Raw genomic sequence first — 25304 nt, forward strand, 5'->3', positions numbered from 1 at the left:
CCTTTTCGATCGCGGACCGCGCTCAGTTACGAGCGGACCTCTGACGGGAGCGGAACTTGAAGAAAGTCCCGCCCAACAGCCCAGAACAGAGATGATCTTCTCGCGGATCAGGAACTTAGTGCGGGCACCCAGTGCCTTACTGTGCTGTCTGTTGGTTGTGAGTAGTGTATTAGTGAGCAATGTAGACTGTGCAAAAAAGGCTGCCCCGGCCGTCTCCGACGCCACGATCGAGGAAGTTTCGGCCAAACAGTTGGAACGGTTACTAGAGGATAAGGATTACGTCGCGGTGTATTGGTGTAAGTGTCCCGTAGAGGTTCCTGGAAACCTTGAAAACGGTGGATTCGATTCGGTGGACTGTTTTGCATACGGTCGTGAAAAAGTGCCATAAAAAGGAAAAATAGAACACCTAACGACAGTTCCAAACTAGGAAGTGAAAAGTGACATCCTGTGTGAGGAAAAACATACAATGGAAACGGCCGTAGCAATCAGTTTCCCCCAAAACGAGAATACCCCAAGAAGAAAAGGCATTGCGCAACCGGAATTATAGAGAGCTAAATTATTTTTAAAAATAATCGTGAAAACCCGAATGGTGCAGAAAAGAGAAGACTAGCCGAGAGAATGAAACAGAAAGTGCGGAAAGTGAATGAATATGGTGATTGGAAAGAAGAACAAGCATATTGACAGCTGGCAAAGTGGAAAACCACTGCTGAACATCCATAAGTGTTGATTACCTCCGACTTCAACGTGTTCGCGTTGATCGACATGGACCTTGTCAGCATGCATTCAATGGCCCACCAACTGCAGTAGTGTTTCCAAGTAAATTGCAAAATTTTGAATAAATTCTAGAAAACTGGGTTAAGTCTCAAGGGGTGGATCACTTTCCCAAGATCAGTGAAGATATCCTGCATTTGGATTTTCTTGCTTCCCGTCTACATTTTCCGTCTATCCTCCGATCATTTAAACCTCGCTCGTCAACGGGTTTTCTACCTACTACAATACTAGAACAAAGTGTTCAAAAATAAACCACCTTAAAATTCAGGATGCTGAAATAATTTCGAACGACACACACGCACATCTCACGACAACGGCCATGCTGACCTGAGAGAGCTGACTACGGTAGGCGGCGAAGTGACCACGATTCGACATCCGACCGACCGACCGGTGGTGGTCTCGATCGTTCTTCGGGCAGCCGTCGTCCAAGTCGTTACCAGCACACATTCAAACTTGCCATCCATTCCACATTCACGGTGTGTCTGAAACCGTTATTAACGAAAAAAAAATATGACCATAAATTCTGCACCTACAAACATATGATTTTCTAGCAAAACCTCTGTGTTTTTTTTTGCATCGGGGGAAACGAAAGTAATATTGATTTCGAAGGTTGTGCTACTTTCCACGAATGTCGTTTCCCCGAATGTCAGTTCCTCACATACCCCATTACCCCAAAAAATTCTTGGCAATCATAACTGTCAAAACTACATACATTTCAGGCTTGTAAATCAGCCGATCATCTGATATGCAGTCTCCCTAAATTGATTGACGGTTCATTCGAGTTTAGCCGTCCTCGGCATCTTGTGCAATATATGACCAAATATTTCCTTCTTTTGATTGTTTTCTAGTTCATCACCCTGTCAGTGCAGACAATTCTTGCACTTTTTTAAACTGCATCACTTTTTGGAGAAACGGGTGATTCGGGGCAAAGGGTCTTTCGAGGAACTGGCGTTCGGGGAAATGGCATTCGGAGAGCACTACAAATTAAAAAAAAATATTTTTGTCAAAATACCTACGAAACTTAGCTTAGCTTAGCCTAGACTGACTACACTCATCAATGGTTGCTATTCCGTGATTGACCGAAGTCAGTGAAAATGTATAAATGCCATTATCTTCTTCAGTGTGCATAATTCAGTGGCTCTATTTTTACAGGGTCAATAACGGCGCCGGCCACGTCCTTGCAGTCAGGTGGGATTGGGGGACGGAATGTTAGTGTGTAACCTTCGCTATTTGGAGACCGTGTTTGCCTCTGCATTTCCACAAAGGTTACTGGGAGGGATATTTGTTAATAAAAAGGTTCGTTGGATCGCATTCACTATGAAAAGCAATTAGACCATGATAAACAATTATTTGTGAGGTATGAACATGCCTTCAAATATAATAGTTTCAATTGCTATGAAAAAAACCAAATAGAATAAAAAAAAATGTCGCCACTTGTAGTAACGAACCATTCAAAGTTTGTTGAACAAATAGCTAAACGCAACATTCCTTCAGATTTCAGAATGAAAGTATGTGTTATCATATTTTAGTCATATGAAAAGCAAAAAAACTCGATTGGTTGTCGGCTATCTGAGTCTTAATCAGCGAACATTTTAATTTATTTTGCCCGACGTTTCGGCCATTTGTTGTGGCCTTTTTCAAGGGAAAAATGGTCAATCAAACCAATCAAATTTCCTCTGAAAAAGTCCACAACAAATGGCCGAAACGTCGGGCAAAATAAATTAAAACGTTCGTTGATTAAGACTGAGATAGGTAACGATAGAGAATTAAAAATACACATGCCATCCTCTGTCTGGTGCCGATCACTGTGTGTCACCACGTTTTACATTCGCTGACACTCTCTCATTCTGATCACGAAACATAAGCGAAAATGTTCAATTTTCTACACAATGTTTGCGATCAAAGGGGTGTTAAATGAACCAATAGATCATAATTAAGTTGCTCAGAGCTGCATTACCAGAAAACAAAGAATTGGGTATTTTAAGCAAAACTTCAATCTCACGAATGGCTCAATATCGTTGACGTCTATGATAGTCGATGCTCTTGAATGATCTCTCTTTCTTCACGTACTATGCGAGAGAGTGAATATAAACATTCGTAGGGTGCTCCGAATGCGATGTGTTACGAACTGTTTTGATTCATGAACTGTTACACTCTCTGAATATGATTCGATCGGCATATTTAGATCAAAATCCAAACTCTGCGTATTAGCTATTTTTTTTTTTGCAAGGTTAGTTTATTCTATCTTCTCTGCTAGGCTAAATGCACATTACTCAATAAATTCTATGCAACACTTGCGTCATATGTTTACACTCTTTCATCCACTCTTTCTTCAAACATTCGTCGTTTATAAAGACCTTTCCTGTTTCCATTGTGCGGTTCTGGTCAGTTTTTTGGATTTGCCTCCTTTCTTGGGATCGGAGGAAGGGCAGCAGTGGCGTCTGGAGGCATTCATCTCAATAACAACTTGACAGACTGTTACGAAATTTTGCACATGTAAACATTACACTCTAAACTGATGTAAACCAAAATTCCAACAACTTTTACACATGCAATAAAAAAATAATATACAAAAGCAAGTGTTGCATTTTTCTCGAGTAAAGCCCTTTATTTGGTGTCCCAGAAAGTATGGGCACGACCGAGAATCATAATATTTTTCAGATAAACAAAATTTTTAATATTTCTGTATATTTCTTGGAGGCATTTTAAATGCTGCTTGTAAAAATTTTATTCAATAAAATATCCATTTACATTGAAATTTAATATTTGAGAAAATCAATTCTTAACTAGCCAGCACAGACCTTACTTTTGTGTTGTATTGGAACTTACTAATAATACAGCCTCCATTGTTCGGAATAGTAAAATTATTGTGTGGAGGTAACGTACTGACACTATCCATATTTTACAATGGAAATATTTTTGAATTTACAAATAAGATGCAATACCACGATAAGGTACCCCGGGGCAAGTGGGACATAAAAAATCGATAGTTCAAACAGATTGTTCAATATAATTTGAAAATGTCAATATTTTGCAAATCCAACGACACGGTCACATTATGGCAACATATTTACTGGTGTGTGCATAAATTTGATCGAATAATTTCGAAATTGTGAAAACCTTAGAAGAAAGATGGATAATGAGCCATTGGACGCAGTTACCTCGCTAAACGGGGCAAGTGGGACACATCCAGTTTCATGCGTCAAACCACATCAGTAAGTCAACCATTGCAATAATAGGATTGATAAATCATAGATTTACAATTTTGAGTATATATTTGATGTACATAAAGGATCAATCATAACATACGTAACGTTTTAGGAAGAAAACGTAAATATAAGGTTATGTCATATCGCATTTAATTTTAACTGAAAATTCCTCACTAACAGCGTAAAAAGATATACAACATGTTCAAAATATATCATTCATAAGTTATCAATCGAAATGCAGCATGTAAACTTTCAATAATTGACGAATTTTTAAATATTTTATTATTATTCGTTATTACTGTTATGCATTGTCTTTATGGGATGAAACTGTTTTCCGCAACTACTGAATTTGATAGAAATATCAAAAAAAAGTTCAATAAAAATAGTATAGTAATCGTTCTCATGGTGTATTTTAAATTTTATCTATATACTAGTGGTCCCGGCAAACTTCGTCTTGCCATCAAGTAGGCTGTTGTTAAACGCCGTGTCCATCCCCCATGCAAAATTACAGATTAGTTTTCTCCCATTTTTCCGACTACTCCAAAGACTTTCCTCAGAGTTTCCTTCACACGAACACGTCGGAGTCCTTAAGGAATTCAATTGTGAAAGATTCATGAAAATCCGTTGGCCCGTTCTTGAGCCATTTCGTGACATACAAACACCATTCCATTTTTATTTATATAGATTCGTTCAATTTAAAATTCATATTTCAAAAATAAAAAAAAAATAAAAGAAATAGTAAAATTAGTAATTTTTTCTCCAGTTCCAACCATTACGTAATGTAAGATTGATTTTTGTTTTGTTAAAAATCATTCGTTTGCATGTTTTAGTGCTACTCTCTAGGAAAATGTTTGAAACGTGCAGAAAAAGTTTTGATTCTGGTGCTGGTTTCGATATAGGTCCCACTTACCCCGGGTATACAGATATTTTGGGGTAAGTTAGACGATAGTAATTTTCATATGAAATGAAAACAAAAAACCTGTTTTTCGTAAGCAGCTTGTAGCAATACTTAAAGTTGTAGCTTACCGATGGTAATTCGATTTATAGCACAATTATTTTTGCGAACCAATGCAGAACGTGAAACGTGTCACAATTAATCATGCAAGTTGAAAATGGTGCTGAGCTGACAACTGTTACATGGAGCACATGGTATTCAAAATAACAATAATTTTTGTACTAAATACTTTCCTTATCATTGTATCTTCAACTTCCTAGAAGAATACCCTCTTGAAAAACTTTTCCTAAACGAGCTATAACGGAATGTCCCACTTACCCCGGATTCTCACTTGCCCCGGGGTACCTTACTATATCTTCCTCGTTTTGAATTCGATTGTGACATTTTTAAATTTCCAAAGATCAATGATTTGTTGCAATAAATGCATATTCAAATAAATACAAAAGCCTGTGAATTAAAATCTTTCGTTTCAAACTTCCTGATTTCTCTATGAGATGATTTCGAATTCACTGAGAAAATATAAAAAGAATGAAATTTTAGTTAGTAAGAGTGCCATATTTTTAGATATTGGTTTCTCTTTAAAATGCATTGATTTTATTTCATTTTCTTCAATAAATCGGTCGTCGCACGGCAACAAAAAGTTCTCAAATCTGCGAACAGTTGTCATGAGCTCGGAAACTATCAAAAATTCACCATGAACTAAATCATGAATAGGTCACGGTACATTTTTGATAGTTCACGTAGAACTGTTTTTTAAGCGTGCGGATCGGTGGAAATTTAATAAAATCAAAACATTTTTGAATATATGTCACAAACGAGGAAAGTAGTTATCATTGAAACAGCTGAATCCAACAGATTAAAATATATCAATCTGAACACTGATTTCGAATTTTAGGTAATTTTTTTTAAGATGAGCTAAATCTTTAAATTATTGAGGTTTTGCTAGAATCCTAGATTATACTACATGCGTATTATGTGAAAGACAAAATCTACTGTAACTTGTAATTCCATCAACGAAATGTCTTGAAATTTACAGAAAAGATTCATCTTGCAAATGTCGAAAATGAATCTGATAGTTATTTGTTTGCTTGTGAATGGCGGAGGAATTTTATCAAAAATAATATCCAAAAATCCAATATTCAAATCACAACTATTTCCGTACCCTTGATGAAACATTTTCAAATTCACAGAGAGGATGCTAGAGTCCAAAAAGCTGCAGCGGTAAACGCGCAGCTATTCACCAAAACCAAGTTGAGGATCATGGGTTCAAATCCCATCGGAGGATCTTTTCGTCGAGTTTCAGTCGAGGGTATTTTCGTAAAGGATATTTTCTCGACTCTCAGGGCATAGAGAATGGTCGTACCTGCCACACGATATACGGCTTTAGGACATTTCGTCGAATGACATTTGGTCGAATGACGTTTGGTCGAATGACATTTGGTCGAAAGTACATTTAGTCGAAAGGACATTTGGTCGAATGGACATTTGGTCGAATTGCTTTGGAACATTTATTTTGGTCGAATGACGTTTAGTTGAACGGAGATTGAAAGATAATTTGGTAAAATTGAATATTGTTTTCCAATTGTTGCAAAGTTGGTAAGATAACGTATTCTTTTGAATGATCTGAATCATTTACTGTTGTTGGGACATTTTAAGTAGTTTTGTTTTTAAATTATTCAAATGAACTTTTAAGAAGTAGTTTTGTTTGTAGAATTACTGAAATATCAAGCTCTAGTGAATCTATTATTCTTTGAAAATATCATCATTCTTTGAAAAACTGCTCAACAAGTTTTTATTTCATTACTGAACGATGTGAGCATAATGATTTCATTATTTATTATTCTTTTGAAATGTCATCGTTCTTCGTAATGAACTGCTGATCTTCATCTGATGTAAGCATTCGGAAAGTGTGCTCGGGATTTTTCCTTGAATTCAGGGTCTTGCAGCTTACGGACGTGGGTAAGATTTTTGAATTCGAAAATCAGAATTAAAACGGGCGGAAAAATTTGCTTTGTGGTAAACCTTAATGGCGAAGTGAATGTTTGGTGTTTGTAATTCTGCTTATGGCAAATTAGCTTGTTGTGGATTCTAGCTTAAGAACATTCCCCAGGCAAATATATGGCTCTGCTGACAGTGTTGATGACCTCGGATGAAAACAAAGTGTGCAGCAGAAGCTTAGAATTACTGAAAATGAAAATTGTGCTAATTTTATTTGTCGAGTAAGGGAAGACGAGTTGACTGAGGTGACAAAACTTGGCTTGCTTCCAGATCAGCTTATCTCGAATCGCAGAACATGCCTGAACGAATAAGCAGCATGAAATGTCAAAAACGCAAGAGGTTGATCAATATTTTGGGAGAGCGTTCATCAAATTTAATAACAAAATTTTGTTTAGAGATTGTTGGTAAAATGGCTCACAATTTTTTCAATCACTCTTGTATTAGCGACAAAATGTTACTCTCGACAATAGTCAGACTAAACGTACAACTTTATTTCAATACTATTTGGATTCGACCACTATGCTTTCCACGAAATGTCTGTTCGGCTCAATATCAAATGCTTTCTGTTGCAACTAAACCTTTTCGACCAAATGTCCATTCGACGAAATGTCCGTTCGACCAAATGTACTTTCGACCAAATGTCATTCGACTAAATGTCATTCGACCAAATGTCTTTCGACCAAATGTCATAGATTCACGATATACACATACAAAAATGGCCAATGGCAAAGAAAGCTCTCGGTTATTAACTGTGGAAGTGTTCATAAGAACAATAAACTGAGAAGCAGGCTCTGTCCCAGTTGGGATGTAACGACAAGCAGAAGAATGCTAGATACTATATCTTTCAAATGGTACGAGCAGAATTGATGATCACTTTTTTTCGTTAATAATGGTTTCAGACACACCGTACCACCTATATACACAAACCTACGTACGTAGAGGAAAAGACAAGGACGAGACGAAAACCAGCGGGTAAAATTCTTAACTTTTTCTTGGGAAAACCAGATGCGACACCTACACGGGTGGTTTGTTTCGCGGGCTTTTTTGCGTGAAGTGGGCGTTCGAGGAGCAGACACGCACATGATGATGAGGGGGGCTATAGCCAACCTCGTTCACAAACACGAGCGGAAAACCGGCGCTCTGACAGCCTACGGTCGGGTAAGATTAATGGCCACCATGGGGTAATTTGGCGCACTAAATTGGCTCGGGTTGAAAACTTGATCGATATGGTTACGGATCCCACGCGCAGTAGATAACCAAAACACTCACAAAACATAAAATCTCTGTGGCTCTGATATTGGCGTGGAACAATAAAATCAGACAATATTTTCATGGAATCGATCGGGAGAAGGGAAGCACTACACTGAAATGAATTTTATTGTGGAAACTACTGAATCCATGGTAAAATTAAGAACTGCACCAACGATTTTCAATCGACTACATCAATCTATTAACACTACCATAACATAGTCAACAAGAAAATATATTCTGTTTATTTTACCAGAGTCGTAGTATTTATGACTAGAAACATTCTAGATTTGACAAGTTTGGCATTATACTTTTCACCATACTGTGTTGCACGGTGCGTGTCACAGATTGAAATACAATAATTTGTAGTCGAGGCTACTATGGATATTAGAGTGATGAAAATTTTGAAATATCAGCACCCCTATGCTTAAACGATTTGAATTATGGTAAATAGCATCCTCCCAAAGTTTGAAGTAATTCGGAAGAAATTTGATTGTGCACACGCCATTTGAAGTTTATATGGAGATTACTATAGAAAAAGGCAAACTTTAGTGTTCAGCACTCTATCTCTTCGTCATAATATTTTATGAAAAAGTGAACACACTCATCTCATGTGAAAACTTCCCAGCTACAAATTTGCCGAAGACCACTTTTTGATTGGACGTCCGGATAAATTGAACAACCTGAGTTGTTTCAACGCAAAACCGTAGTTGAGTCCAATAACCCAAATTTGGCTAAACTTTCAAGGCCTCCATTAGGTACTTTGCCTTTAAAGCCATTAGAAAAATTTACTTAAATTTGGTTTGATTCAACGCAAAATTGAGTTCATTCAACCCATGCTTGAGAATAATACATTTACCCAAATTTGGCTTATTGGGCCAAACTACCCCCATTAGGTAAGTGCAGCTCTCTCTATTTTTGACAACATTGGTGCGGAAGAGAGAGAATACCGAGAGATTTTGGGTTGAGAGAATAATCGATATACTTAATTTTGGGTAAAGTCAACTCAAAACTTAGGTAAACTGTTTTTTCCGTGTAGTTTTGATGCTGGCTACGGAAGCATCACAATCTGACAGTCCCTTGGTCTGATTGTTCTATATTGGAGTGCTTGCAGTGACACAACAACAAAATCACGGCGATTTTTGTCGCGTTGATTTGGGGGAGCCTTCAATCTGAAAATACTTGGTATGCTTGATGCTGTCTAATAATTGAGAAGAGTGCTGTAGCTATCCAATGGATCAATGCACTAGTTCACTATTTGACGTTTTAGCGGTGCCGTGTTATTTATGTGACCATGGAAACCAGTGAATTCGGCACTGCTCAAACGTCCAATTCGTGAAATCGTGCATTGCTGGCAAAACTCTCTCTCTTTCGCTCTTCAACACAACATGAAAACAATGCACATCGGAACAAAGTTTTTGCGAGAAATTATCGTATAAAAAGTTATCAAGAAAAAACTGATTTTTCAGTACCACCCTAACTTTTTTGTTAAAAAAATCATAATCGAACCATAAGAGATAGAAATTTGGGTTCTTCGGCAAAGTTGCTCCAAATCGGTTGTTGTAAAACATTGTAGAACATTGTGTAGGTCTAAATGAATCAGCAAAAAAGTTTATGAGCTGATCTCGTAAACCATGTGGGCCACCCTAATTTCACATCACTGAAAAAAATGTCTGAAAAATATGGAGAAACTTTGCCGAAGACACCATATATCTAAAATTGACGATTTAGGCGCAATCATTTTTGTCTTCCTAGATATGGCTTTGGGACCAATGTGCAATGGTGCCAGTACCTGTCAACTTTGATGGGCAATTGCACGGTGACGTCATCAGAAAATCTCTCTCCCTCCTTCGGGAAATCCGAAAACAACGGTGCCAGTACCTTTGAGTTGCACAGGTTACTGGCACCATTGTTTACAAGTTTTGTTGAAGAGCTTAAGAGAAAGAATTTCGCCGTGAAATGCCTAATGGGAGTAGCATACCAATGCACACAGCACATTTATTTTTTGAGGAGCACTAAACTACCCATAACTGCATAACAGTCACATTCGACATTTTTGACAAAATGGAGTTTATACCATGGAGAGTCATCAAATGATAAATACTTTCGATCAACTAAATGAAAGCTATGAGATTGTTCTAGAAAATTCGAAAAAAAAATATCAAGTTGTTTTGTCACATTGGTAATTATAACCGCATAACAGTCACATTGAGATTATAAATGGGCCTCGTAATGTGATAGCAATGAAATCTATCAGAATTATTTTCTGACAATTCACCCAGTATGCAATATGAGTTGTAGAAAATATCAGCCTCAAATAAGCACTTTTGAGTTCCTGGTAATTTTTAGAAATCTTAGTTTCCTCCCATACTGCCATAAAATGCACACTTGGTGTTCCATTTACTCAATGCCTACTTTTGTCGAATGTTACAAATATGCAGTTATGGGCAGTAAAGTAGAAATACAGAACGTTCTAGATGAACTCTTCAGTCTTGATAAATCGGTCACTCGCTGGTGATGAACTATCGATCAATTGAGTTGTTGAGTATGGCTATCTTATTCTCTCCAGATTTATGTACTCTATTTGAAGTGTGGCTACGATTTATCTTCACCTTTATTATACGATCATCTGTTTGTTGGGCTATCTTCTAGGTTTGAATATTATTTTATTGTTTATTCCCATTAACTGATCGCTCCAACTTCCCTCAGGGCCACAATTGGACCCTGGCTCTAAGCCCTTTTGGAAATTATCTAAAATCTAGAAAAAACCTCAGAAGCCAATACCGGCATTGAAAGAGGAAAACAAATTATTATCTACTAACTAATTGCGAAAAAGCTCAAAAACTTGCTATGCAGTTTGAAAGCGCGCACAATTTAGGACTTGCAAGTCCAATTGAAAATCAAGTTACTCAGGATTTCGAAAATATTCTCAATCAAGTGAACGTTTTCGAAAATGCCTGTGAGACTGATTTGGAAGAAGTGAGAACTATTATTAAATAAATCAAAAATATGAAAGCTCCTGAAGATGTTGGAATTTTCTACATCCTCATCAAGAAACTTCCAGAAAGTAGCTTATCATTCTTAGTTGATATATTTAACAAATGTTTTCAATTAGCATATTTTCCTGACAAATGGAAAATGCTAAGGTTGAACCAATTTTAAAACCAGACAAAAATCCTGCAGAAGCTTCTAGCTATCGTCCAATCAGTTTGCTTTCTTCCATCAGTAAACTTTTTGAAAAGGTCATTTTGAACAGAATGATGGCCCACATCAACGAAAATTCAATTTTTGCCAATGAACAGTTCGGATTCCGCCATGGACATTCGACTGCTCATCAACTTTTACGTGTAACAAATTTGATCCGTTCCAACAAATTTGATCCGTTCCAACAAATCTGAAGGTTAATCTACTGGTCTTGCTCTTCTAGACATAGAAAAAGCATTCGACAGTGCTTGGCATAAAGGTTTGGTCGTAAAATTAAAAAACTTTAATTTTCCAACATACATTGTTAGAATAATTCAAAGTTATCTGTCAAATCGTACACTTCAGGATAAGCTTAGCTTAGCTTAGACTGACTACACATATCAATGGTTGCTATTCCGTGATTGACCGAAGTCAGTGAAAATGCACAAAGAATCAACTAGAAGTTTGGCTGGGATTGGCCATAATCTTCTTCAATGTGCATAATTCAGTGCCTCTATTTATACAGGGTCAATAACGGCGCCGGCCACGTCCTTGCAGTCAGGTGGGATTGGGGGAAGGAATGTTAGTGTGTAACCTTTGCTATTTGGAGACCGTGTTTGCCTCTGCATCTCCACAAAGGTTACTGGGAGGGATGTTTGTTAATGAGAAGGATCGTTGGGTCACAGGATTCACTTTGATAAGCGATTAGACCATGATAAATAATGATTTGTGAGATATATACATGCTTATTTGTAAATATAATATTTTCATTTGATATGAACAATTTCTATGTAGTGGAAAATTATGCCGACACTTGAGGTGACGAACCATTCAAAGTTTGTTGAACAAATACCTAAATGTAACACAGCTGTCAGGACGAAAGCATGTGGTATTATATTTTACTTATTTGAAAAGAAACAAAAAATTTGATTGGTTGGAACATTATAGAACACTCTTATTCTTATGCCGACACTTACAGTGGCGAACCATCCAATGTTTGTTGAATAAAGTGAACTTTTCGCAAGTCTACACTTGTAGTGTCGAACCATTCAAAGTTTTTTTTTTTTAATTACAAAAATAAAGGTAAAAAGGGGTGTTCTGAAAATAAAAAAAAATGTGAAACATAAATAATTTATGAATCAGAGTTTGTGTCGACACTCACAGTGACGAACAATTCATAGTTTGTTGAAAATTCATATTTACGTCCCACAATTGTAACGATTAAATGTGCAGTCATACATATTTTATAGATTAGAAATAGTAGCATGAAACAAGCTCACCAATTGATCCTTTATCCTTCACTGTGCAGCCACAATCCAATCTCAGCCTTACTCGTTTGCTCGGCTATATAAAAGCACTCAGAAAAAAAAGGCGCGCGACCCGAAAAGGAAAAAAAACTTGGCTTTCTTGACGCACTGCCCAGCAGCAAGCGTCAAGGTCAAAGGATCAAAAAGAACTAACCGATCACGCCACTTTTTCACTTACTAGACCGACGCGCGACATGTTTGATCCTGCCCTCGTCGCTGGCCCCCGTAGGAGCAAGCGTCAAGGTCGAAAGATCAGACAGAACTCTCAAATCGTACACTTCAGGATAATTATCAGAACTCCAGTTCTAAAAAGCTGTAAAAGCTGATGTTCCTCAGTGCAGCATTTTATGACCAATATTATACAATATTTTCACATCTGACTTACCTGAATTACTTCAGGGATGTCAAAAATCGACGACAAAGGCCTCTCCGCCAGAGGACGAAGTCTGCGTGTCATCTGTAGTCGATTGCAAAAAAGTTTGGATATTTATTCTTCATACTTGAAAAATAGAAGATTTCTCCTAATGCTTCCAAAACTCAACTAATAATATTCCCACATTAACCAAATGCTCTTTATTTAAATCCTTCAAGTTGACATGTTGTCACATGGGTTCCAATAAAATGGTCAGATGAAGTTAAGTATCTAGGGCTCATGCTAGATATAAATTTAACTTCCTAAAATCACATTGAGGTCATTCAAGCCAAATGTAATAAATATGTAAAATGTCTCTATCCACTTATTAATAGAAAATCAAAACTTTGTCTTAAGAACTAGCTTTTGATATTCAAACAAATTTTCAGGCCAGCCATGTTGTATGCTGTACCAATATGGACTAGCTGTTGTAATACCATGAAGAAAGCTCTGCAGAGAATTCAAAATAAAATTTAGAAAATGATTCTGAAGCTTCCTCCCTGGTATAGTACCAATGAGTTACATAGAATATCCAATGTTGAAACATTGGAACAAATGTCAAATAAAATCATTAATAATTTCAGGCAAATATCGTTACAATCTTCTATTGCCACGATTAATGCGTTATATGTTTAGGTTAAGTTAGGTTAAGTATATGGTAAGTGTACCAGTTATGGACATAGTGGTTCCCTATTTCGCCATATGTGATTACTTGAATATCTTCAATAATAGAAATGTTTAGTATATAAAAAATGAATGTAATGTTTGGAATGATACTAATAAAGAAATTTAAAAAAATCTTCCGCAGACATCCGTGTGATGAACGTGTGTGTGGCTTCTTTGCACACAAGATCACCTAATCGCACTCTCGAGTACAGTATTGAACAGTTAATTCGAAAGTGCATCTTAATATCAAACCATCTATCGTTGAACGTATAAGTCCAATTAGTTTCGCCAAAAATCCATATACAGATTTAGTCTGCAATAACTCATTGCTCTTCACTACCTTTTAATAAAAAACAACTTATTCTTCACTTTATGGCGTTACGTCCCAACTGAGGTAGAGATAGCTTCTCAGTTTATATTTTCATAAGCACTTTCACAATTATTAACTGGCGTTTATGCAAATAGACCATTTTTGCATTCGCATAACGAGTGTGGCCTGCTATATTCCCTGGTAAGTCGATAAAATTTCCAACCTGCAAAGATTCTCGTCCGACGGGATTCGAACCCTCGACCCTCAGCATGCTGAATAGTATCGCGTTTACCGCTACGGCTGTTTGGGACCCAAAACTTTTAATTTAAAAGTCGTTGAACGAATGAAATGCAGATATTGCATTTGTCACCAAGATGACTAACTGTTCAGGCGGCCACCAAACTAATAACCAAACAAGCATTGTGAATAAACAAGCATAGAACGGTGCCAAATAATAAACCCCAATTTTTCGGGATCATTGGCAGCCAAAAAGCGCCACGAAACAAAAAATGTGGCGAGGGACTCAAACATGAATGGACGCTTTGTTTCTAGGCGCATCAAATAGCCTCGGTTTGGTACTTTGTACCAGTTTTCTTACCTCTACGACGATAAAATATAAAAATTGCAATCCTTTTGCCACAGCCTAAGTCACCTAAAATGTTCCTCTCAAAACAAACTCCCGAGCAGAGAAACTCTCGCCGTGAAGACAATAAAGCTGTTGGAATGTAGGCAATTTAAAAATAAACACCAGCCAAAGTCAGAGATGAAACGATCAAGGGTCTGCGACTGACCGTTGTCTTCCTTTCAATTCAGCATTCCGCCCGAGAGTTATTTTGAAATATCCCACGAAGGCGGATGGGTGTGTGAGTAGTCGTGCCGTGACACGAAGTTTCTCACGAGTCTTCAGGTCCAACCACATCACCGCACAATACAAACAAATTAACCAAGGGCGGTCGCCCAACCAGTCTAGGGATGTAGGTGCTACATTATGCCTCCGGGGGGAGCCAATGCAGTTTACACACGCTTTACAGGACAACGCCTGGGGCGATCTGACTGTTTGTAGAAGCGTCTGCATTTGTGAACAGTCGGAAAATTCAGGTCAAAAGGCACAGCTTGGGAGCTAAAAACTGATGCACTAAACTACGACTTGAGCTTGTGTAAGTGATTTAGTCAAAACCGTGAGAAACACGTTACTCTGTGACAGGAGCGGTTTATATTTTTAGTTTGGCGTGTGAGAACTGTGCAATGTAGTGGAGATGATGACTCGGCCTTGAACCATTTGTGTCATCGTGGAGTGGTGCAACTGACGACGATTAGATACCACGTGTGCTGGCAACGGGTAATGCTTTCCAGTTTAGGGCGCGAATTGGTAGGTAATGGCATAGATGTGAAATGCTTTAACAAGTCTGCATGAGATCTTCACAAATTTTTGAAGCACAATCAATTTATTGAATCGCTTGACAGCTCTACATCGTAAAAAAAACCTTTTAGAAAATTACTTCTTCTTTCGTTAATTCACTGAACATGGTTACGAACAAAAGGAAGGGTGAATCTCTGAATTCACAATTTGCTTCCAAAACAGTGGGTTTTTAAACTGTCACAAAACGCGGTAAGAGTGGAAGAAAGGACGTTTCGCCGGAGTGCACGCTTTCTTCCAAGGGTGAAATGGATAATGTTGGTAAGTGCATCGAAATGGACAATCAGTTCGATGCTCTAGACAAATTTTCAAAGCAGTCTCTAGCCCAGGTTCTTTGATTCAAGTGGGAAGCAAAGAGTGCCGCCTATCGTGGTCAGTTATTTCGATTTTGGGGGATTTATAGACAGGGATCTATAGGCAGGAGATCTTAAACTCCATTAGGGGAATCAAGGTTTCCTTCTAAATCGCAAAGAAAGGAGACTGTCCCGTTCTGCCGGAAATTCTTAGAGATCGCGAACTTCTTCTCAAACATCTTGAAGAGAAGAAGCACAATTCTTCTACTTATGACGACAAAACTGAACGTTTGTTCAAGGTCACTTTGAAAGGTCTCTCCTGTAACTATAAACCACTTGAAGAGATCAAAAACGGAATAAATGATTAACTAGCATTTTCCCCATCCTTTATTAAAAAGAGAGCCCAATATGGCATTCTTCGGAAAGAGCTTTCTTAAGAATATTATTTATTTCACTTTATCAAAAGTGATCTAATTAATATTAAATTTTTAGAACAAGCAAGACTTATGTTCGATATCCGTGTCACATGGGAACAATTCCAGAAACCTGGAGGAAATTTCCAGAACCCCACTCAGTGCCGTCAGTGCCAAAAGTGGGATCATGGTACAAAATATTGCCGCATGGATGCTAAATGCATGATTTGCGGAGGTTCTTCTCACGCCAAGGACATCTGTCCATTGAAGGAAGATACCACCAAGTTCATATGATCTAATTGCGTTATTGGATTACGTTTTTCTAATGGATCCAATAAATAATAATTTAAATATTTTAAATTGGAATGCTCGTTTCTTGAATGGTAAAGAAGACGAGCTGTTTAATTTTCTTACAGCTTATAACGTGCATATAACAGTTATAAATGAAACATATTTGAAACCTGGATCTAAACTCAAAAGAGATTCTAACTTTTTTGTTTCTCGTAATGATCGACTTGATAGGGCATGTGGTGGAGTTGCAATAGTAGAAGCATTAGCCGTAGAAGGCTAATGTCGCGACTGTTCGTGTGACTAACATCTAGTTTGCCACGCTCTGTCAGTCTGAGTACCGGGTCTATAAGTGTCAAATCAAATTTTTCAACCACAATAACACATTATATACAACATGGCACTAAACAAGCCATCAAGAACTTCAATAGTAAGTATTAATAAAATAATTCTATTTTGTGATAACAGCGCCACTAGCGTTCGAATACTTTTATTTCTATTGTTGCAATCATCATTCATAGGCGTATAAAACATCAACTGTTTTCGTCATTTGAATCTAAAGTTTTTGAAACTTTAGGTGTTTCTGTTGAAACATAGCTTAGTAAATGTACTTTCATAGCTGCCTATTTGCCTTTTCAATGCTCTGGACAGCAAGTTAATTTGCTCCAAACTGACTTGCAAAAATTGACTTGCAATAAGTCAAAAGTTTTTGTCATTGGTGACTTTAATGCCAAACATCGGTCATGGAATAATTCGCAAAGTAACTCCAACGGCAGAATTTTATTTGATGAGTACTCTTCAGGATATTCCTCAGTGCAATACCCTGATAGCCTAACATGTTTTTCCTCTTCTAAAAACCCATCTACGATTGATTTGGTTTTAACCGACTCTAGTCACCCTTGTAGTCAACTAATTATTCACGCTGATTTTGATTCTGATTATATCCCTGTTAAAATTCAGATATCCCATGAAGCGATTATCAATCCTATCAGCTACACTTTCAATTGTTTTCGAGCCAACTGGAATATATATAAAACATATATCGATAGTAATCTTGGTGTTAACATTTCTCTACAAAAGCAAACTTGATAATGTTCTCGAAACTTTAACTAAATCCATTGTTGAAGCCAGGAGCATTGCAATACCAAAATGTGAAGTAAAATTTGAGTCCGTGATTATAGACGACGATTCTCAACGCTTGATCCGTCTTAAAACGTGAGGAGAAGGCAATTTCAACGCGCTCGCGATCCTGCTATGAAAATTCTATGGAAATATCTGCAAAAAGAAATTGAAAAACGATTTTCACAATTAACAAACAAAAAATTTGAAAATAAAATTTCTCAATTGGAACCTGGCTCTAAGCCAGGAAATTATCTAAAATTTTGAAAAAAAAAAAAAACTCAGAAGCCTAAACCGGCATTCAAAGTGGAAAACAAATTATTACTAACTAATTGCGAAAAAGCTCAGAAATTTGCTATGCAGTTTAAAAGCGTGCACAATTTTAATTTAGGACTTACTAGTCCAATAGAAAATCAAGGTACTCAGGACTTCGAAAACATTCTCAATCAAGAGAACGTTTTCGAAAATGCCTGGGAGACTAATTTGGAAGCAGTGAGAACTATTATTAAAAAAAAATTAAAAATGTGAAAGCTCCTGGCGATGGTAAAATTTTCTACATCCTCATCAAGAAACTCACAGAGAGTAGCTAATCATTTTTGGTTGACATATTTAACAAATGTGTGCAGTTGACATATTTTCCTGTCAAATGGAAAAATGCCAAGGTTGTTCCAATTTAAAAACAACACAAAAACACTGCAGAAGCTTCTAGCTATCGTCCAATCAGCTTGCTTTCCTCCATCAGTAAACTTTTTGAAAAGGTCATTTTGAACAAAATGATGGTCCACATCAACGGAAATTCAATGTTTGCCAATGAACAGTTCGGACCAAGACATTCGAGCACTCATCAACTTTTACGTTTAACAAATTTGACCCGTTCCAACAAATCTGAAGGCTATTCTACTGATCTTGCTCTTCTAGACATAGAAAAAGCATTCGACAGTGTTTGGCATGAAGGTTTGATCGTAAAATTAAAACACTTTAATTTTCCAACATGCGTTGTTAGAAAAATGCAAAGTTATATGTCAAATCGTACATTTCAGGTTAATTATCAGAACTCCAAGTCTGAAGGACTTCCTGTAAGAGCTTGTGTTCCTCAAGGCAGCATTTTGGGCCAATATTATACAATATTTTCACATCAGACTTACCCGAGTTATGTCAAAAATTCTTGTTTGCCGATGACACAGGCCTCTCCGCCAGAAGACGAAGCCTGCGTGTCATCTGTAGTCGATTGCAAAAAAGGTTTATTATTTTTTCTTCATACTTGCAACAATGAAAGATTTCTTCTAATGCTCCCAAAACTCAACTAATAATATTCCCACATAACCAAATGCTCTTTATTTGAAATCTTCAAGTAGACATGTTGTTACGATGAGAGGGATTCCAATAAAATCGTCAGATGAAGTTATGTATCTAGGGCTCATGCTATGCAAAAATGTAGCTTTCAAAAATCAAAATTAAGGGCATTCAAGCCAATTGTGACAAATATATAAAATGTTGTATGAACAGAAAATCGAAACTTTCTCCTCAAAAGATTTCGCAAATAATGATTATTAATATTCGATATTATATTATTTTATATCTGTAATTATCACTGCTCTTACATACTTCAGCCAAGCACTTTGTTTCCACTAACAATTATAGACAATTCGTCACACAACAAAGCCATTACACGAACGGCGCCAAACAGAGTGTGACAAAAAAAACTCGTCACCAATCCGTCAAAGTTCGTCTCGGTTTTCACTAGCTATCGGATGCTTACGCCATTGCTCAAAGCGTCTGCTAAATTTTCCACCCATACGGTCGGTCATTGTACCACGGCTCCATCAACACAGAAAATTAAAAATAACAAAGGAAAAATTACTTGTCTCAAGTAAACTGTGATCTCGCAGCCGGTTGGTTTCTACGGCTCACACCGAAATTATCCGTGATTGTGAGGAAAAGTGCCTTTGACTTTGTGAAGCATAGCAGTTTGTTCTAATTTCTAGCAAACACTCCTACGGAGTGATAAAGAAAGAATCGCCTAGGGTAGATGTACCGGTATTTGCCACACTAGATTATATACCGTTTCACGGTGAAAATAGACATGAACCATTTAGTATTCACTATATCACTAAAAATGATGTAACAACATTTTTGTGAACCTTGAAACTTGCAGAGAAAATAAGTTATATTATGTCATGCAAAACTTGATTTACAAGCAATCGTTAAATTATTTATGGACAGTATTCCAAAGTTTTATGATTGGTTTTATAAAAAATTGTTTCCCTAGCTTGTCGAATGCTGGTACACTTACCCTATTGCAGATTTGTTCCCTACTTTCAAAAAAATCCTGCCTTTGCTTGAAATACGCAAAAAGAAACGAGTTAACTATTTTGGGAAATATTACTTGACCTCGTAACACTAATCAGTCTCGTCAAAGACTACACATCCGTTGAAATCTATAAAATCAAGTGTTTCGTATTTCCAGCAATTGATACGCCCCTCCAAAATCGACTAATGAACGAACCATCTGACAGCCCTTAGCATCAAACGCATTATTTTCGACGGCATGTTTGAAGTATTCAATTTCCATACGCACTTGGGTGGCGATGGAAAACGGAAGATTAGCTTTCCACGATCTGTGTATATCGGTGTACAAGTTTTTGCAATCCAATAAGCTGACGCATGGTCTGACGTGGAGTAATTGCTCGCTAGGGTTTATTTTTAGGACGGAAATAATGATTTCTATAGTGATCCACACAGTACAGACAGATTCAGTGTCTACCCGGTTTTTGACCGGCTGAAGCACTTATACTGGTGATCATGTTGTTGCTGCGTTGTTAGTCATAAATTTTCTGAACATTTTGAACTAACGTTTGAACTTGGACTCAAAGTTCAAGACATGGCTGAAAACCATTTTTAAAACATGTTTTGTTATCATGAGAAAAGGGCAGAACAAGTTTTGCTAATCGATTAAATTTCGTAAACTTTTACCATTAACAAAGAGAAGAATCTGATTGATGGGGTGTCTACTTATTAGTGAAGTTTGTTATCAAGAATTTGTCAAAATACATCTGCGATGTGCCTTTATCTTCTCTTGTATTTAAAGTTAATGTAATAAAAAGAAAGAAAGCTTTTTTTTCATGTTTATTTCTTCTTTTTTTGTTGTCAGTCTTATGTCGCATTTACATCAAATGAAAAGGTATAACAAAAGCAAATTAAATGATTTTTTCAAATATCTTCGATTATGAATACTTGCTTTCAAAAAGTTAACTTGCGATTTTAACTGTTCAATGACTTTTTCTTTTTCAATCTGCTTCAACAAGTCTGCTTCGATAAGTGAAAGCAAAAGCAATGAGAATTGTACCTATTTATTTATTTATTTATTATCGTCAATCAAAGTAGACTACATGTTTACACTTAAATCTATATAGGGGGAGATCCCCCAGTGCCGGACAGCACCCAATACCGGACAAAGTCGAAACATTGAGAAATCACGGTCCAATCAAGATGGTGTATTAGTAGAAAAGAAAGCTATTATGTAGACTAATGTTTGCGTAGAATAACACATCCTTGAAATATGCATGCCTTTTTAAAAAAGTAGAAAAGTTTGAAAATCTTTAAAAAATTGACGTATTCTCTTAATTTTGAGCCTATTTAGTAGTTATTTTGAATATGAAAAAATACGTTGGATCACGCAAGCATGATCGAACATAATCCTTATTTGATAGCATGAATGTATTTTGTACCATAATTGAACCAAATATGGACAAATTTCAATTTTGGTTTAGCACCTCCTGTCCCTCAGTTTCGGACAGCTTGATTTGTTATATGATATCTTTGTAATTATTGCACCAGTGTCTCAAAATACTTTCATTTTTCATGGGTTCCGTCGATCAAGGTATCAAACATGCAATAAAATCAAGAAGAATGAACATTCAGAACAACATCGTAAAATGTGCTATTTTTCATCATATATGGAAGAGGTATTTGATAGGCATCTTTCAAACTAAGAAAAACGCAAATTATTCTTGTAAATGTCGCAAATGCATTGAACTGATAATTATAAACTATTCCTATAGTGTACACATTCAATGATGTTCATATTTGCAGAATTCGGGGCATTTCCAGATCTTGTCCGGTATTGGGTGCCACCTTTCAAGATCGATCAATTTGATACTAAAATACATCATCAAAATGCATTGTCATGATTCGTATTTATATTTTCAAATTTATTTTTGTACACTATAAAAATGATAATATTTATCATAAAAGGGTAACACGAGCCCATAAAATCAATATTTTTCGAATTATGAATTTAGTGGCTTAAGTGTCCGGTACTGGGGGATCTCCCCCTACTGCTATATCTTACAGAGTTAAAATATATTATTAGGTTACTATGCGACATTGTTAAGTCTATTGTTTCGCAATGTTGATTATATAATCTCATCATTCGGTTTAGAGGAGAAAATTTTGCATAATTAGTAAGACGGTGATTAATAAAAAACAAGTTACGATTCCTCAATTGCCGGGAAGGAGTATAAAAATTTAAACTGTTTAATAGGTTAGGACAGGCCTGCCCAACCTTTTTGAATCGCGGGCCAAATCGCAAAAAAAAATGGTGTGGCGGGCCACATTTTTGGGGCGGTCCATTTATTATGTAAGGGTTTATGGGGGGAGGGGGGGTTTGAGATTTCTTACGCGCCATACAATTTATTTTTAATTTTCATAGAAAAAATCTTACCATAGGGGGAGGGGGGTTAAACAGCCCAGAAAAATGTCTTACGTAATTAATGGATCGCCCCTTTGGACGCTCATATATATATGTATGAAGTCTGACAATACCAAACCTCAGATTTTCAAAAGCACAATTCTAGAAAACTAGGCAATCATTCGCTGTAAATTTGATCGACTGGTCATCACCAGCAGATAACAATTCGACCAAATTTTCAGCTCGAATTGTTGTTTAGTTCCCTATATTTGTGCTGTTGAAAATACGAGGTTTAGCTTCGATGTTCCAAAATTTTTTATCATTCGTAATGAGACTCATAATGATCACTCATAAAATAAACACAGTAAGTGTGACAAAAGTTAGTAAACGAAGTTCAAGAAATATGATAAAAATTGGTGAACGAAGCAAATTGCACTTGGAAAAACCGAAAAACAAATGAAACATTCTGCTAGATATCGTGAAAACCTCTTTCTAAATTATGAAATAAATTCCAGCATATTTTGGTAGATCTGAGTACACCAGAAATTTAAAAACCTGTAAGAATAATGCCCAGGATTTTATAAAATCATACTCTGAATTCTTCCAGAACCCGACCTAGTATTATCAGAATGGCCCAGAATGTCTTAAACCCCTGAACAAGCTTTTACGGAAATCTTGGTTGGAATTTTTAGGATTTTACAAGAATCGTGTCTAGGATTCCTTCAGAATCTCACCCACTAATCATTCCGGAATCCTTTCTTAAAAACGTTGTGAATGCTTACCAGTATATAAAAACAAACCTACTGAATACACTATCATTTTTTCGCTTAAGATTCTGCCAAAATCCTACATGGTGTTACATGGTAACCTTTCCCAGGATTTTAGAAAATTACATTTTGAATCACGCCCAGCTGTTGGTAAAATTTATTTCCAAAGATCTGTAAAAATTTGAGCCTTGATTTGGTGAAATTTTGTTTGAAAATTTATCCTTTTGACAATGAGTTATTGAATGTTGAAAGAAGGCACGGTAGAAACATTTTTTGATATAATCCCAATAATATTAATCTGATATTTTTGTTTTTTCTCATAGTGAACCTCAAATCATTACCTCAAGTCAGATTTATGAGTAAAACAATTTTAATCCTTATAAAAACTGCAATCCACAGTGCCTAAATCTAGCTGTAAAATGCCCAGATACTAGAATTGAGAACTCAAATCATTCACAAAATAAACAATTACCGAGCTAAAATGTTAGCTTGAAACTATGCTCTATTTAACTTCGGGATGGTAGAATAGCCAACGGGCGAAATATGAGAAGAATCTTCGAACCTTCCGCGGGCCGCACAAAATGAGGTCGCGGATGCGGCCCGCGAGCCGTACGTTGGGCAGGCCTGGGTTAGGAGAATCAATACGATGCGAAACAATATCGTTCACGAATGAAACCATAGCGAAATCGCGGCGCTTTTTCAATGTCTGAATATCAATGAGCATGCATCTTGATTCATAAGATGGAAGAGGGAAGGATGTCCAGCCCAATTTACGAAGAGCATATAACAGAAATTGCTTTTGAACTGATTCAAGACGTTCTTCATGCGTCTTCATAAAAGGAGACCATACAATACTACAATACTCTAATATAGACCTCACGTAAGCGACGTACAAAGTTTTGATAGTGTATGGATCATTAAAGTTTAAACCAAAGCGTTTGATAAAACCGAGCATATTTGTTGCTTTATGTATAATGGTGTTGTAATGATCGACAAAAGTGAGTTTTGAGTCTAAAATTACGCCTAAATCTCTGACCCTATCGCATTTTTCAACGATTTGATTTCCTAAAACTACAGTTGTTTCTGCTGTGTTTCGCTTTCTGCTAAAAGTAATTAAATTACATTTTTTAACATTTAACTGAAGTAGGCTTTTACTACACCATTCATCAAAAATAGATATTTCACTCAAATAGATGTCAATGTCGTTAGCATACTTGATTTCCATGAATAACTTCAAATCATCGGCATACAGGGTGTTCGCAAATTATCCGTACAAACTTTGAAGACATGGCTCTATACAATCAAGCATAATAAATTAAATATTCTTGCATGGTTTTAAACACTGGCTTATTCTATTCTTAAGAAATTAGTTTGACACATTTCCGATTTCAAATAATTGCAAAAACAAACCAAATGTATTGAGGTGTCTTAAAGGGAGCTGTTTTTCGAGCTTTATGACGGAAGCGAAATGTCCATAGAACTCACTGGATTTGAACCATACAATTTTCTATTTCCAGTCTAACTTGAAGTCACTTACTTGTAGATTACTTCAAATAACAATAGGACATTTGGATTCATCTCTTTTAGGTTTTAGGGATAACACATCTCCAGTATAACTAGCGGCCCTCGGGAAAAACGTCTCCGTAAAATTTAAATTCGCCAATCTCAGTAACGAGCAATCATTTCGAAATTTTTTAATGTTGTATTTTGTGTTAACATATAGATGTATTATGAAAGGTACATGGACATTGATCTTTCATTGTTTTCAATGCGAGATCATCGCTCCAACATTTTGCTGTTCGGATAATTTGCGAACACACTGTAGATAAGAATATATATATATGCTTAAGAATGTAGGAAATATCATTTACATATAATATGAAAAGAAGAGGTCCTAGATGTGAGCCTTGAGGAACTCCTGATGTAACATGGATAGGATTCGATTTTTTACCATTATATCTTACTATTTGTTGTCGATTTGTTAAATATGATTGTATCCAGTTTAAAGATGGTTTATCAAATCCTATTTTTTCTAACTTGAAGAGTAACATAGAGATGTCAATGCGGTCAAATGCTTTGCTGAAATCAGTATACAGAGCCTCTACATAGTTACCATTGTCCATAGCATTCAAAGTATAATTGGTGAATTCTAGTAAATTTGTTCCATGGTAGATCTTAGCCATGTTTCAACCCTTTAGACAAATTGGGCATAAGATTCTCATTTAAATTACTGCGAATAAATTCTGCGTCCCATTCAA

The 25304-nt window shown here is 36.5% G+C and overlaps 1 protein-coding gene across 11 annotated transcripts in view; it reads left to right on the top strand.

Moving 5' to 3' along the window:
* LOC5573987 overlaps positions 1 to 25304 on the top strand; it is a 145243-nt gene continuing 119939 nt past the window's right edge. For 5 of the 11 annotated variants that reach the window (XM_021842274.1, XM_021842275.1, XM_021842277.1 and 2 more), the window contains exon 1: positions 3 to 296. In XM_021842274.1, the coding sequence (XP_021697966.1) occupies positions 92 to 296 (205 nt within the window). In that variant the 5' untranslated portion in view covers positions 3 to 91. Of the gene's footprint in view, positions 297 to 25304 lie in introns of all 11 variants that reach the window. The other 6 variants (XM_021842270.1, XM_021842271.1, XM_021842273.1 and 3 more) reach the window with 2 other exon arrangements.

This window comes from Aedes aegypti, chromosome 2, assembly GCF_002204515.2.
Source record: "Aedes aegypti strain LVP_AGWG chromosome 2, AaegL5.0 Primary Assembly, whole genome shotgun sequence".
In the NCBI taxonomy this organism is placed as follows: Eukaryota; Metazoa; Arthropoda; class Insecta; order Diptera; family Culicidae; genus Aedes; species Aedes aegypti.